A 17,888-nucleotide genomic window follows, 5' to 3' on the forward strand; every position below is an offset into this window, starting at 1 on the left:
TTTCGAGCTAAATATCCTGCATATTATTATTATCAAATTGGAAATATTATCTTCTCTATCAGGTGTATATTCTTTATATTTGGTTTATTCGAATATTTATGTCATTTATATTTTCTGATGTTATGGTTTATTTATTGCAATTATCGCATCATAAAGTTTGTTGGAAAAATGAATAAATAAATAAATAAATGAAATGAAATGAAATACCATAGGCTTTCTTGTAGATGTAGTCAGGTCTAAATGACGATACTTCTTTATATCTATATATGGTATGAATATAGGTCTTAAGCGTTTTGTCGTAATTTCGATCAGATCATTTCCTTAACGATAGTTATTTTTGTATCACAAAACTGTTTCACGTAAAACTTGTCAGGTCAGTAACATATAAGCATTTTATCATAATTTCGATAAAACATTTCCTTGAATATATATATATTCATACATCTATAGTATCAGGAATGTGTTTCAAGTATAAAACTTGTCGGAAATATTTCATTTTCGAATTGCTCTCGAGCATCAACCAACCAGATGCTAGAATTTCAGTGGATTATATCCATGGAAAATCATGACAAATCGTTACACGAAATAAGCATACTCTCCAAGCATAGGAAATCATACAAACAATATACATTGTATACAACATCTTGACCATGTTAATCGTGCATATTTACTGGTTTTGACTTTGTAGAAACAGATAACATTGTAAAGATGCGAAGAACTATGCAACCGATTGATGTTAGTTAAAATATATATATATATATCAATCTGAAGATTATTTAATAAAGGGTAATCTATAAGGGCAAAATTATAGTGAATCAAGTCAGTCATATATACTGCTAGAAAATTTATCCTTGAAATAAAAGAAGTTCCTGCAGCAGAGTCTCGAGAACACTTGTAATCTTACCAGATGGCGTAGTCTTACAGGAAATTGGTATTTGGTGTATGGAACCTTTCAAATTTCCTTTAATAAAGCACACTGTCCCCTTTTTAAACAGACCTGTTCTGTTAAATTGCAGAACAATTCCTGTTTTATGAATTTACATAATGATTCTCATTGCTTTTTGCAAAAATCTTCCTTTTTTCTGCAAAATCAGGTTTGTTTTTACAGTGTATATTCACTATACACAAACTTTGAATATCTTAATATCCTTGTATTCTGAATGATTCTTTATTATTATCATTATTATTTGTACTTTGTTTCACTAATGTGCTCAGTCTCACACACGAATCCGATTCAAAAGTGACCAATGATATCCATTCGAATTAATTCGATATTTTTGTCCGCTCTTCAGTTTGTTGACGGGTGTGACTGACGCATCTGACATGTCTGATAATTATGAAGACTATGAACAATTTCATATTATTTCTGAATTACCTATTATAGGACAAGTTGCACTCAGGAGAAGTGCCAGAGATGGAAGGTATCGCCCCTTCCCCCATGATTTACCAGTTAGTAAAAAAAGGGGGAGAAGAAATAGACTAAGGAAACGAAATAAGAAATATTATAGGATTAAAAACAGATACATAGGTAGCGACTTTCGGCTGAAAATCAAAATGTATATTGTCAAATTTTATTTAGGCATAACTACGGAGCCTTTAAAGTGCCATCGACTTGACGACTTGGCGAGATACTTTATCTTTTAAAACGCTATTTGATATTCCGTATCTCTATATTCTTTAACCAAATGTGTCACTTTCTGTACGGTTGGCAATATTCCATTTTTTCTTCAACTAAAAATAATATACTTACATGTATGTAAGAATATAATACAATTTATTAAATATGCTCTTGTAGTATTTCCAGATATCCCCATGAAAATTGTTTTCCAACTGTCACTGCCAAGTTCATTCAGTTGAAATATTTTACTCATCTCTTCCCATAATCAGTTCCCTTATGTTTACATTCCTACACACACGCAACCACCCTCACATCCGCGCATAAACACACTCAGCACACATCATTTATGCACAAATCATGCATTGTGTATGTCTAAAATGAAAACTAAACTTGAATTGAATTGAATTGTATATATAGATTAATTTCTGTCTTATACCTCGGTCACATTTGCTCTACGGCGACCGTACGGCGAGTCGAAAACAGCCGTTTTCACATTTTTTTTGTACTAGCTACATAATGGTTTGAATAAAAATGTTTTCGACTCGCCGTATGGCCGCCGTAGAGCAAATGTGACCGAGGGATAAAGCTCATTGAATGGATACCTCAGGCTGCATAAAATCATATGAATATTTAAATTAAAAGGATAAATGAAATGAAAGTTTCGTCATTTGAAGACACATGAAAAAAATATATTGAGGTTTTGCGCAATTCGGCGAATGACAGGCTATGTATAATGCTATGAACAAGCAATAGAGTGAGTTCATGCTCCCACTTTCTTAAAACAAAAAGTTTTATTGCAAGTCATGAGATGTCAGTTATTTTCAATAGTATGACGTCATCCAACTTACTAAAATGAACATGTTGCAATCAGGAAAAGTGCTACAGATGGACGGGGCCGCCCCTTCCCATTTCCCAATATGATTTGTCCAGAAATAAAAAAAGAGAGAGAAGGGAACAAGGAAGAAAACTAAATAGATAAGAAAGTCTTAATAAGTCGTAAATATTGTAATTTTACCTTGATTGTGAATTTATGATTTAATAAAACATACAAATATACATGTATATAAAGAAAATGAGAAAGATAAGTGTTATTGAAACAGAGATTTAGGTAGTGAGCTCCGGCTTAAAATCAAATTATCAGAATTTATGCGGGCATATAACCATATTATAGTCGCTAGGTTTTCCTTTAGCATGTTTAGATTATACGGAAATGATCATTATCATAAGTCTTGCATAAAGAGTACAGAAAGGCAATATTTTTTTCAAGTGGCCATTTAATGGTCGTACACACTCGTACACACATTCAGATAGCAGCACATTAACCCAACACAAACTCAACAACACACATGCAAAAATTAATAATGCATTGTAATTAATTTAATGGAAAATAAAATTGAATTGAATGGTGTTGAATAGAATAACGTCTGCCATAAGGCTCATCAACAATGTAAATAGAAAGTAATTTGGTATTGTGTTCAAAACATCAAAGTGCAGTCTGGCAAGAATATATGGAAGAAAAACATTGTGCACATTTATCATGTTTATCTACCCCTGACCAATCACTTAACTTGTCTACATTCATAATACCAGTATTAGCAAATATTGCTTACACATATTTACAGTTTTTAAAATGGGTTGAAATGAAAAAGTGTCGCGTAAAATTTACTGATATCTTTCAGTCTGATCATGCTTATGGTTGCATGTATCTCTTCTAATCTCCATATCCCCCTCCCTCTCCCCTCCTCTCTCTCTCTCTCTCTCTCCCTCTCTCTCTCTCTCTCCACCTCATCCTCTCTGTTTCTATCCCATCTAAGGTGGAGAAGATTAACGAGATTAAGGAAGCTAATACTCGTCGTGTCGATGTTCACTGTCGTCCATCTCGTCAAACAAACATCTCGTCATCGCGACAAACTTGAACGACGACAGCTTGACAATATAACCGTGACGGCTAACTCGAGTAAGAAAATGATGATGATGATGGTGATGATGATGATAATGATGGATGGTGATGATAGTGATGATGGCGGTGATGATGATGCTGATGATGGTGGTGGTGGTGGTGGTGGTGATGGTGGAGGAGATGACGATGATGATAGAGTTGTTAATGTTGTTGGTGGTGATGGTGGTAGTGGTGATAATGACATTGATGACAATGATGATGAAGAATCATGATGCTGATGCAGATGATGAAGATGATCATAATGATGCTGTTGCTGATAATGATGATGGTGATAGAGATGAAGATTATAATGACGCTGGTGATTGAGATCACGATGATGTTGATGCTGATGATGGCTATGATATTTATGATTATGACGATGACGATAAGGATAAAGATTATAACGATGCTGATGATGACGATGGTGATTATAATCATGACGCTGATGAATAATGATGAGGAGGATGATGATGGCGATGTTGACGATGATGCTGATGATAATCATGTAATGATGATGAAGAGGAGGATGAATTAACAATGTTGGAACATAAGTATCGTGATGGTAATTTGCCACTTGATCGACTCTAGTCAGGTGTTCTGGATATTTATATTTGTATGTCCTCCGTATATGGCATAACTAGCATCTTATAGTGATGCTTTTGGGGGAGAACCAATAGGCCCATACAGAGAAAGCAGGCGGGGACACACAACGGATCCTTCAGGAAAAACGCAGCTGAACATGCTCAAAGCGAAGTGTTTTCAACAAGTCCCAATATATAAAAATTATACCTTTCTAGCAATTAATGCATTTTTCTTAAGTTTGCATGATCATGATGATGTTGTATTCCAAAGTGTTATATTCATATCCATTTTTGTTTTCTGGCTCCACCTAGGTGCCGTGAATATTCGCCTAAAGATTGGAAACTATTGCAAAGTTCCATCGGACAATGGTGAGCAATTTTTTAAAAATTCATTTATTATTATTCATTCATGACCAGACATGCTAACTCAGCGGTAGAGCGTCTGCCTCATGATCGAGAGATCTTGGATTCGATCCCCGGCCGAGTCATACCAAAGACCTTCTTGTCAGGTGCTCGACGTATTAGAAGGGGGGGGGCTGTGGTAATGATAACTTTATGTTCAGCAGGGCGCGCTGAAAGAACAATTTATTAGTGGCTATCCTGTGTAACAAGAATTATTATTATTAGCCAAAAGATTACGGTGGGATTTTGTATCTAGAATAATAATAATAATAATAATTATACTTGCTTATATAGCGCTTATTACTTTCTTTGTCAGAAGTCTCTAAGCGCTCTACAGTATATGCAGCATAATTACCCTGGCTTTAGCAGTGCAGCTGTTACGCGCACTGCGTTTCAAGATATAAATTCCTGCCAGGTACCCATTTACCTCACCTGGGTTGAGTGCAGCACATTGTGGATCAATTTCTTGCTGAAGGAAATTACGCCATGGTTGGGATTTGAACCCACGACCCTCTGTTTCAGAGTCCGGAGACTAATCCACTGGACCACAACGCTCCAACGTTGAACGAAGAACGTGTCATGTGAGGTAGTATGACTAGACACATGAAATGAACAGGAATTTCGTCTAGATGAATATCGGTGTTTTCCCTGCCTTTCCTCCAATGATGCTGAAGATCTGTAGTAGACATAAAAAATACCGTGATTTCTCTCAGCGATGCTGGGCAAGATCAGTTACGAATAGGCGATTATGGAATTTTAGGTACTATTAAGGTACTACAATTATTTCCTCCCTTTTTTTTGCTTCTCTTTTTTTTCTGACCAAAATCACCTTCATTTTGAAGTTACTATTGATTGAATCGATTTTGGGGCTTGTCTTTTTTTCTGAACAAAATCCCCAGTAACCCCTCTTCAAGCATCCGTTCTCAGTCCCCTGGTAGATAGTTGCTGGATATCATGCAATTTCAGTTGAATCAAGTTTCATTTCATGAAATATCTTTTCTGTTGTGTCAAGCTTATTTTATTACAAAATTTAACGGCCCTGACCTAAAGTTTTGTAATTAATATGATAATGGCATTAGCTGCAAGAGAAAAAAAAACATGTTTCTAGGACTTGAATGAAATTGAGTATCTGAATTTAAAAACGGCCCAAGTCCATTTTTGGCGAAATTGAGTTAACATATTGGAACTTGTTCCTTATACAATGATTCATCTTGTGTATAAATGATAAATCTGAAATCATCTCAGAAATGCCTTTAAAAAAGAGTAAAATCTGGTTTGAGTTTAAGAAAATCCCAAGTCCAGGACTACAGAAGTCTACCATGTATATGAATGGAAGAATTACCAAAGTCCATATGATTCTAAAAAACGAACCAAGTCCACTAGACAAAAGGTCCCGCCCACAAGTAACGTGAATATTGATGTTCATAAAAAAATGTTTTATGATGTTCTCTGATGTGTTTTGGCCAAATATAGGCCTACTGTAATTGCCCAAATTTTAAAAAATATCCAGTTTCTTTTTCGATTTTCTTATGGACTTGGGCCTTTTTTATATTCGTATATTCAATTGAATAACCCCTTTAATTGATCTCCCGAGGAGATGAATATTGTAACATAATATGTATACATAGTTGTAAGATAATCAATCCGAAGTTCAGACGAGTTTAGTGTTGCTGGTATATACGTCTCAGTGTGGTGTCCTGAGTGCCGGATGTACTTTTAAAAAAAATATGACTCTTGAGTCTCGGATTTTCAAGAATTTTTGTCCGTTTACATCTTAATTGTAATTGAGTGATGATGAACACATAACAATAGCATAACAAAATGCTTTGATTGCTCTGATGCTTTGATCACTCAATAACATCAATAGCATATATATGTATATATATTTATATAGAATTGGGGTGATTTTCTATAAACCGTTTTTATTTTCTGTGCAACTTTTTCCTGGTTCTTTATATACAACCTAATTATTGGTCATCTCTTCACACTAATGCCCCTTTTGTCTCCTTGCTTCTAGTGTTGCTGTTGGATGTTTGTGGTCTATATCATGGTTGTTCCACTTTATATGTTTGTCATTTTGCCTCCGACGGAGATTCTGCTAGGATCGATAGCTTAGGCCCCTTTTTGACTCTCTAATTTACTCCATTGGCTCTTTTTTTTAGATAAGCAGTTTTCAGCAGCTTCTTTTTGCCTTTGACAACATAATTATCATAGACACAGTGGTCAAATGGGAACTTGCACCTCAGATCTTTTATAGGCACACTATTGTTAACAGAGATGCTTAAATCAACTAAATAATTATTTCATTTTCTTACCTTTTTACCCCTCCCCTCCAGTCTCTCCACACCATATTTCTCCACATAGTCTGATTTTGTTATGGGTTTCAACAAAGGATGATTTTCTTTCTTTTATTCTTTGGTACAGCCATACGGTTCGGTATAAAAATGGCAGCGGTGAAAATGGCAAAGGTAAAAATGGTAGATGTAAAAATGAAAGGGGTAAAAATGGCAAAGGGTAGTGGCAGAGGTATAAAAAAAAAGCAGAGGTAAAAATGGCGGAGGTAAAAATGGCAAAGGTAAAAATGTCCGAGGAAAAAAAATGGCAGAAAAATGGCCGGTCTTAAACCCCCATGCACTATAACTGTCAGAGTAAATACCCCACATGTAGGTACTGAGAAGAAAATTGAAATTATAATGTTGGATTAATGGAATGCGCATTTTTCGTATTTGGTAAGGTATTTTGGCCTTCTAATGTCGAATCTCTCTACCAGCACATTTGAAGCACACTTTAGATCCCAAGTATATTGTACTTAATTTATTGAAGGGGGGGGGGTCATCTTGGCATAAAGTTTATTGTGAAAATAGCAGAAAAAAATAATTAAAAAATATCGGTGAAGGTTTGCGGAAATCCCTAAAAGATTAAAAGAAAGTTATTACAATTATATTTTTAATGGTGACGTCATTATGTGAACAGCTTGCCCATACATTGCGTATTAAAAAAAAATGGAATGTCATTTTCTTAAAAAAAATGAAAATGGTTCACATTATACCGTCAGTCAGTGGCGTAGCTATAGGGGGCATGGGGGCACGTAACCCCCCCCCATCGGCTGGTAAAAAAAGGAGAAAAGGGGGGAAAGGGGAGAAAGGAAGAGAAACGTAGTGGCAAAGAAGAAATTATTGTACATTATAATGTTATATCATATTATAAATTTACATTACAAAAGAAATACTTTTTCATAACTTTATTCATAACTTTATGAAACATAATTTGCTCAGGGCCTATGTGTTTATCATTCCTGGTGCTCGCATTGTCTGTTTATCGAGATATATTATGATCCTGTTGTATTCTGTTTTCAAGTCAACATACACCAAATGTATTTCCTCGCACTTCTAGTCATTATTGTTTTATGTAGTGACATATAGGCCCTATGCTTCTTTTTCATGACTACTAAAATGGATGGTCCGGGCTGTGGATATTTCTTTTTCAATAAATATAATAAAATTCACAGAGCAAAATGCTGAAAATGTGATCAAAATCGGATAACAAATAACGAAGTTATGGAATTTTGAAATTAGCATTATCAGTTATAGGTATGTCTTTATGAATATTCATTAGATGGGCTGATAATGTCATATCCCCCACTTGTTCTTTTGTATCTTATTATAGGAAATAAAGTTTATTCAAAGATTTTTTACCAAGAACTAAACAAATTGGATTGACAACTGATAAAGTGCATTAGATATTTATTGCCGCATCTTATTACATCATAATGGAGACACATCATTTACACATGTATGTAAAAAAATGAAACATTTATCATTTCATGTAAAAGCATAAGAGAAAGGAAAGTGGGGATGAGACATCATTAGCACACCTAATCAATATTCATGACGATATGCATATATATCTGTTTTCACAAATTATTGATAAACGATAGAATTCAATCACTTTGTTAAAATGTGTGTATTTAAGGTCAGTATACCTGCCAAATGAGCGCTCACTATAGGTGACTCAAATTTCTTACTGGTGCCCCCATAGGCGGCGGAAGCGGGGGGGACGTGTATCCCCAAAATTTTAGATGGGGGGACGTTCCCCCCTTATTATTTTTTTTTATAACCTTTTTTTTCTTTTTTTTTGCTTGTCAATTTTTTTGCCTGCGTCGGTGCGTCCCCCCCCCCTGAAACGTGTGTTGCCCCAAAAAAATTTAGGTTGATGACCTTTTTTTTTTTTTTTTTTGCTTGTCAAAAACTTTTGGTTAGCAACTCCTACAATTTAGGTTGATAACCTTTTTTGGGGGCGCTTGTCCAATTTTTTACCTGTGTCCATCCCAAAACTTCAGGTGGACACCCCCTAAATATTGTGGCTTCCGCCGCCAATGGGTGCCCCCCCCCATGCCGTGACCTACGGTACGCCACTATGTATGTAGATTAAATAAGAAATGTACTGAGTAGAGAATCAAAATTATAATGTTGGACTAATGGAAAGCATATTTTTATGTGTGTGTATTTGGCATCGTATTTCCCCCTGCATGGACTTACGGCCTTCTCATTTCGAATCGAGTCTACCTGCTTTTTGGATCACACTCTAGATCCCAAGTTTTGTACTTAATTTATTTAAGGGGAAGTTCACACTAATTGAAGTCATTTTGGCAAGAAAATATTTGAGTTTAATCAACAGAAAAATAGACCTTAATTGATGGGGAAAACAACTTAAATTGTATTATGTAATAAGCTATAATTATGTAGCCTATTTCGTCGACAAGAGTCCATTTAAGGTGAAAAATTGTTACTAATGTTGACGGGAAATCGGCTCTCTCTTTTCCTTGTTGACTCGTAGAATGTCATCTTTACTTCTGCCAGTTTTTGCCTCTGCCATTTTACCATTGCCAATTTTACCTCGACCATTTTTACATCTGCCATTTTTACCTCTGCCATATACCTCTGCCATTGTTACTTCTGCCCGTTTTTTACTTCTGCCATTTTTACCTCTGCCATTTTTCCTCTGCCATATTTACCTCTGCCATTATTACCTGGCACCCAGCCATGCCATATACCGGACTTTACGATCAGTTCCTTTTGGATATTCAACAAGATAAATATTTTCAGTGCATATCCCCATTTTTATTGACCACACCCTGCTCTTCTCATATTTCTTTCCTTGTAATATATTCATCATCTAGAATTGCAATCAGGATACAATGCAAGCCTTAAATCCATCGATTTCGCCACCCTCGAGCCGGCTGTGTTCGGTCCATCTCAATACCAAGAAGTGCTACTTCGTCTGAAACGTGCAAACGAACATCTTGCCAAAAATCTCAAGTCTCAAGCAGGATTTGATCATATCGCCAGAGAAATATTTTATACAGAATCACTTAAAATAGGGAACTATGACTACATACCTGGCGGCAGATGGCGCCCGTCCGATTGTCTTCCTAAATGGAAGGTAGGGAATCATATTATATTGTTATTTTGTTTAAAATCTGCTTTTTCCCCTCGTTTCAAAGACTGATGTATTGGCTGGGGGGATGGGACACGGGAGCCACAAAGTTTCAATATTAGAAAAAAAAGATCGAAAAGAAGGCGATAAAAATTGAATAACGGTGAAATAAGATATAATAATTTGTTTTAACATTATAATTTGTCAATAATTCACAAAATTAGAATTTTATTCACTTGCTTTCGACTCCTTAGAAATTTTGCCCCTTCGCCATGTTACGCCCCCTCAATTTTTGCCTTATTACGCTACATGCCTCCTTCCTACATTCCCAAATAAAACATCGTAGAATTCACATTTAAAGAATGACAAAAACAAAGTCAACTGACTGGTTTATTTCCAATTCGTCTATGCCAACTCGTCTACTCTCATTTGGTCTACCATCAGTTCATCAACTCACCACATAAAATACTTTCATTTATTTTAATGCCATTCCGTCTAATAACCAGTTGGTCTAATAGCCATTTAGTCTATATATACCATTTGGTCTAATTGGACTAAAATGATTGTGCAAAATGGATATTAGACCAACTGGTTATGAGACGAAATGGTCAAAGACAAAATGGTGATTAGACGAAGTGATGATTGGACCAAAGGGTTAATGGACCAATTGGTTGTTAGACAAAATGTTGATGGACAGAATGGCATAAGACGAAATGAAAGTAGATCATGTTGGGAGTGGACGAGTAGGCAGTAGACGAATTGGCAATGATTTCCCAGCTGACTTAATGTCACAGTCACACTGGAGAAACCGAATCCAAACCTAGTACAGATACTACGTTATCATTAATGACATACCATTGGTCGATTTGGAGCCGGTTTCGTTGGTGTGACTGAGGTGTTAAAGTCTACCAGGATGCCGAAAATTACCGAACGTAAGGAATTTCGAAAATCAGCGAATGTGCCGAACCTGATTGCGTGCATTGGCCTTAACACATAAAGTAAAAAGGGGGTTATTATATAACTTGCTTTTCTATATGAACTGATCATTGTTTAAACGTCAAACAAAATGCTAACATTTTTCATAATTAAGGTTTTATTAAAACAAATAAAATATAATTACAAAAAACAATGTTCAGTTTCTAATGCTTAAGTTTAAAGTGGTGAGCATTTCTCTTTTGAGATTTTTAACACATTTGTCCAAAATCTTTAAGATCTCATACGACAGCCAAAAATTGATCTGAACTATACATCTTGTTAAATTTGTTTTATTGTGCTTGGTACCATTATAATGTATTGCGCTTGAGTGACGAGCTAGCTTGTATCGCGGATGTTTCTAATGTCATCCTCTATCTCTTTCTCAAGGTTGCAATAGTTGTTCCGTTCAGGGATCGGAAGGTCCATCTGGCAATCCTCATAAACAATCTGATTCCATTTCTGCAAAACCAAAAGCTAGAATTTGGATTCTTCATCGGGGAACAGGTAAGAAAAATGTAGATATCTTACTTACTTACTTTACTTACTTACTTACTTACTTACTTACTTACTTACTTACTTACTTACTTACCTACTTACTTACTTACTTACTTACTTACTAACTTACTTGGATTTACTTGGATGTAGAGACGGAAAGCTTGTAGCTTATTTGCCCCTCGTCACGTTGGATAGTCTCTGGTAGGGTAAAAACTTTAGTGGATGGTTTTTCCAGTGCCTCTCAATAGCTGATTTGAACATATGACACGATGCAGAAACTGCGACACTTGATGCAGAAACTGCTTCCTCTGGTAAAGCATTCCAGTTATTTATACTCCTAATAAAAATGCATTTTGCTTTATTTGCAATTTGCATGTTTTTTTTTTAATTTCAAACTGTGACCCCTGGTTCTACTACGAACATCAATCTCAAAGAAGTTGTTTAGGCCAATTTGATCAAGTCTTGTTCATTACTACCAATTTATGTTAAATCTTTATTAGAAAATGATGGTGCACAATGGCGTACCTAGGATTTTCCAAAGGGGGAAGGGGCAAATTCGTCCGCCCAAAAATTTGACAAGCAAATAAAAAAAGGGTCTTCAAGTTCAAAGGAGCGGGCCACTTGTGGCTCGTCAGGGATCAGTTGTAAACTCATAAAGGGGAGGGGCAGAGATATGTTGCATGGGTTGTGACTCGTCAAGGGGGGTCTTGCCCCCTCCCCTATAGGTATGCTAATGATGGTACATTATGGTGCTGAATGACAACAGGAGCAAATGTTCACTGAACTGAATATTTATTACCAAATAATGTCAGAATACATTGATACAGGGTAAATTGTCATATAAACCTCATCGGTAAAAGGACTCCACAAAAATAGCAAGTGCTGCAAGTGGGACGTGGAGCCCCTATCCTACAATATACATAATCATAATTGATAGCATGAAATAACGTTGAGATAGTAAGTTTACAAATCATGCTCTTCGGCAAGTAACATACCTAGTGTATGGAATAAAACAATGAATAGGTATATAGCCCAATAGGATAAAAGCAAGAATGGCATACAAATGAATTAAAACATATACATGATAAAATATTTAAAAATGATTTAGGAACTCATGAATTCTTGTATGAAAATGTTTTTAAGTACTCTGCGGAAGGATTTTACACAAGTTTAAGCCGTTTTACTTCATCAGACTAACTAGGATTAGACCATGCTGATGAAACCTAACGGAGAGTAGATATAGGGGTGTAAACCCAAGTGGCAATCGACCTCTTTTTCCTCTCTTTCAATAAGTAATATTTTGACAAATTTGAGATAATGAGATTGAGATATATTTTTCAAATGTCAAAGTGCAAATTGACATCACATTATAGGGTCAAATACATCACAGGTTGGTCAATAAAACAAAATCACATTTGGTTTAGTAAACTCCATTGAAATAAAATCTTATAGATTTTAAAAGAAGCGTACCTATATCAAAAATGAAAGGCAACGCCACCCTCATCGTCAGTGCCCATGATGTGACAAAAAAAAGAGAATTCAAAATCTGTTGCTGGAACAGTCGTGAAATATACGCCTGCTATCCCGAAGCAAACTTTCCTCATTTTACACAGGTGTGTCACCAATAGCCTGCTATGGTCAGTTATTGATGATGATTTATATATAGCCTAGGCCTTATCACGGAAGGGGGATGTGAATTGAGCTAAACAAAAAGTGATTTAAAGTGATCGAACTGTGATTTTATTTCATCATCTATTTCAACAGTCTAATAACTTGCAGTTCAACCGAGGACTGATGAAAAACATCGGCTACCGGGCTGCGACCCTCTTCGGGGACTGGGACTGCGTCATTTTTCACGACACCGACCTTATCCCGATGAAAGGCGAAAACTTCTATGGGTGTAATGGCTTCCCCCGTCATCTTGCAGCTTATACTGAGCAATTAAGATATCGGTAAGTGCATGCAAATCGACATCGGACCCCGTTTCAAATGCACGATGTCAACTGCAAGAACCAGGGAGCCAACGAACTGCAGTGAGGGGCTGGTGGGAGGGCGCGGTTGTCGGGGCTTCATCGGAACCTCTTTACCTTTTTTTTATTCATAAGCATGAAAATGACCAACAAATTGTGATTTTATGCCCGTTCAAACCCCCCCCCCCCATTCCAACCCAGTAGTAAGCTACTGCAACTGAAATTGTTCAATATAAGTTGATAAACATCCGCGCTGACATGGTCAAGCTTAATAATAATACATGTCTCAATCAAAGCTAAAAAGGCAAGAAAAAATCCAGTGCTGTTGCTACAAAACCTGAAAACCCTATTAACATATAATGTGACAATGGAATCACGTCAAGACCGATTGGTTTCAATGGTTTTTAATTTTTTTCTCGATCTTGTGTCGATGTGTCAAAAAACATTAGGGATTTAACGCTTCAACGATCGACGCACGACGAATTCAAGAACACAGTACTTCCCACCGAAATAATGACAAAACACAGCTGGGAGGTCATTGTCTGAAATTGTAGGACCGGAACAGCAGTTTCGACCCACGTTTCAGAGCCTACTAGAAATTGCAAATAATTATGTCGTTTTCCCAGAGTCCAGGAGGAAAACTGCTGTTTTGATTCACCAATTTTCTACAACTTTCTTGGATGTTCACTGTAAAAACTGCGGTGTTAAAACTGACACCAATTGGTGTTAATAGAGGACCACACCCTGAGGTGTTAAAATTACACCCTAGATATTAAAAGTAACACTAAAGAGTGTAAATGTAACAACATAAGGTGTTGTAATAACACCTATAGGTGTAACCACCAATTTAACACCGGTGTAAAATAACTGGTGTGGTCCTCTATGTACACCTGTTAACACCACAGTTTTTGCTCTGTTCATTGTTATGAAGGGCATTTAATAGTACATTTTACATTTTCTATGTTTTTGAATCCGTCGTGCGTCGTGGAGCACCCCCCCCCCCCCCCCTCCCCTACTAATCAAGCAACCGCTATTTTTTCTCTTCTGCTCTTTCGACGTATAGAATGCCGTATGAGGACATCTTCGGCGGCGTTGTCGGACTGACGGCCGAGCAGGTACGGCTGAGCAATGGGTACTCCAACGCCTACTGGGGCTGGGGAGGCGAAGATGACGAGCTCTCGGTGAGACTGAAGCGGAAGGGCTTTCAAATCACTCGAGAAACGGAGCACGGCTACTACAGATCGCTTCATCATAAAGAAAAACAAAAAACACAACTGTGCCCAGAAGTGTAAGTTAATATTTTTAGTTATAATAAATAAGGGGCGTATCTACGGAGGGGTGGGAGCTGAAGGAGGCACGCGGCAATTAAATGGCCCTCCCTACTTACCAGTGATCAAAACGGCAAAACTAGAATTGGAAGAAAATATTTAACTTAATAGTTTTTGGTATAATGTTCAATGAAATGTCCTATTTTGATTATTGTACATTAATCTGTAAATGCATCGCAACTCGATTCTGTCGCACGGGTGTTTTTTTTTAATAAATATGAATATCATGTATATCTATCTGTTTATGTAAAGCTTTTTTTACAATCACTGGATGTAAAATAGACAAAATGTCTCGAAAGATTATCCAGTAAGTTATTACTGAACCCCCCCCCCCTTTGGTCCACAAAAATATACTAGATACAAATTCCATCGCTAAAATAACCATACATCAATTTTAGACATCCTGACAGAATCATACGAAATTGAGAAAACGTCAATGAGACAGATGGAAGAAATAATGTAATTTTCTAGTAAACAAATGAATACAATATTCATGAATATTTACTTTCCTGTCAACTGACATCGGTGTTTTGGTTATATTGCTGCTACCCTGTTTGGCGTTCAACGATTTAAAGCAACGTTGAGCTGGCGCTATAGCTGCACAGTGCAAAATAAATTTTGGGTGTATTTCTGTTTCAGATTTCTATTTCGAACACTGAAATATGGATTTTCATTTTTATTTTCATGACAGGGACTGCCTCTACAACAATTTCCAGATGCGAGCAGACTGGGAAGGCATCAATAATATGACATACTCGGTGGATAATCTCGAGCTATTTCCTCTGTATACCAAAATATCGGTGGATATACAGAAAGAGGCCTGGAACAGCAATATGCCACCTTGCGAAAAGTTCTCAAACCACGAAGATCATAATCATGATAAATAACGCGATTTTTTTTTTTTTTTTTTTTTTTTTAAACAAGTGCACACCTAGTTACCAATAATGCAAATAGCATTTCCATTTATTTGAAAACAGGATAAAAGAGCATTATAGATTAAATGCATTGCTCATGGGCATAGGTGCCGCGGCCGGGATCGAACCCCGGACTTTCCATGTATAGCCAGGCGCCTTAGACCACTCGGCCACGGCACCTCCCTGGCTATGCCACGGTTTCACCGGTGATACCGATAGTAGAACGATGAAAGCTATTACGTTATTTTGAATGGCTTACCAGCGATCGTTTTGGAGTTGGATTTATTGATGTGTTTGTACCGTCATACTTATTTATTACAATAGACATGATAAAGGGGTGATTTCATCAGATCCGGTGTTGGTTTTGGTGCTGAAAGGATGGATTAGATGGGCTGCCCAACCTAGCGCCATGGTGGGTTTGCAAAAAAAATTATACCAAGGAAATTATCGTCAGCTGAACACCTTGTGATGTCTGTCCTATACCACCAGACTCGCTTTAGGTTTGGTCATAACGATGTAAAAATCCTTCATGCACCAACACCGCATTTCAAATAAACCAGTGGCAATTCTACTGCACTACGGCACCCAGCGGCGTAATAAGCTTCCCCCCCCAAAAAAAAAAAAAATGTTAGATATGGCTTTTTTAAGGCGAAATTTAGTTAAAAAGAATGAAATTTTAGTGATAGATTTTGATATAATATTCAGAAAATAACACATCCTTCTCTCTTTCCTTTTCTCTTTCTCTGTTGTTTTGTTGTTGTTGTTGTTTTGTCTCTGATTTTTTTTTTTGGGGGGGAGGGAAAGCGCCATTGACGGAACCTAAATATAAAGGACACTTGGCCCAGAATGAATGCCTTCGTGTTATAAGAGGATTATGCTGATTAATAAAATCTTGCTCATATTGAGACTTAACCGATGCTGTGATTAAAATGTTACTGGCCTACACAATTCTAGCACACAATTATGTTTTGGTGGTGGTGGTGATTACGATGAGGACGATGATGGTAATGATGAAAACGATGGTGATGATGATGATGATTGTGGTGATGGTGGTGATGATGATAATAATTATGGTGGTGGTGGTGGTGCAGGTGATTATGATTTTGATGCTGAGGAGGAGGAGGAAGATGATGAGGAGGAAGAAGAAGGGATGATGATGAAGATGATGATGGTGATGGTGGTGATGATGATGATGATGATGATAGGGATGATGATGATGATAGGGATGATGATGATGATAGGGATGTTGATAATAGGAATGATGATGATAGGGATGATGATAATAGGGATGATAATGATGATGATAGGGATGATGATGATGACAGGGATGTTGATGATGATAGGGATGATGATAATGAAAGGGATGATGATGATGAGAGTGATGCTAATTTTTGGCTCACTTTGTTCGTTCGCTTGCATCCAAAACTCAGCCGCCTCTAAAACATTTCATTATGACACAGCCTAAAATGACGAATGCAATAACCTGACAACACATCTTTTTCATTTGGCTTATCACTATTTTTTTTCTTTTCCGTTTTGGTACCCCACCACCCCCCCCCCCCATCAGTTATGACCAACATAATTTCATCAACATTTTCGTCAGACAAGTGGTCAGACCTGAGAACTTTCATTGATTTTTGCTTGGCTGAGAAGCGCAGAAAAAAAAATATGACACTAACGGATTTCCATAGAGTTACAACTGATTGGATCAATCCTAACTCTTTGTAAGACGAGGCCCCTATCTATCATTTCGAAAGCAAATTATTTAGGGCTGGTTGTAGAAAGTGTTGGAATCAGTCGCAACTTTAAAATAAAACACAACGTGACTTTCAGCCAATCAGAAACGCGCATGTAGAACTTAAGGTAATTCTCCCTGCAATGCCAAGTTGTCCCTATGGTTCCATGACATTTGCTCCGGCGACAATTGCTCCGATGGAAAATCTGCTGATTAAGTCAACCATACAGCCAAACCTCCGAAACTAAATAAACCATAATGATAATCCTTATCTTTACCTTATTCTAAAAAAATATATATGTATATCAAAATCCTAACTCTATAAACATGGAGGTATGCTCTAACAATATTTCAATTTTCAATTTATTTATTTTCATTTTCAACAGAAGAACAAAGCAATGAGGTCAAAATAGTTACAATGAACTTATACAGACAAAATGAATTCAGGCATGTACAGTATACACTCTAAAAAATGAAGTGCTAATTCAGCTCTTA

The 17,888-nt window shown here is 36.7% G+C and overlaps 1 protein-coding gene across 1 annotated transcript; it reads left to right on the top strand.

Moving 5' to 3' along the window:
* Positions 1 to 3,493: 3,493 nt before the first annotated feature.
* Positions 3,494 to 15,631, top strand: LOC121430209 (beta-1,4-galactosyltransferase 6-like; the record flags this gene model as incomplete). Its single annotated transcript, XM_041627488.1, has 7 exons — positions 3,494 to 3,575; positions 4,451 to 4,507; positions 9,720 to 9,982; positions 11,339 to 11,455; positions 13,211 to 13,398; positions 14,480 to 14,704; positions 15,436 to 15,631. Coding segments are annotated over 7 exons (1,128 nt in total), but the record flags the coding sequence as incomplete, so codon positions are not given.
* Between the last annotated feature and the right edge of the window lie 2,257 nt (positions 15,632 to 17,888).

The sequence above is a fragment of the Lytechinus variegatus genome, chromosome 16, assembly GCF_018143015.1.
Source record: "Lytechinus variegatus isolate NC3 chromosome 16, Lvar_3.0, whole genome shotgun sequence".
Lineage (NCBI taxonomy): Eukaryota > Metazoa > Echinodermata > Echinoidea > Temnopleuroida > Toxopneustidae > Lytechinus > Lytechinus variegatus.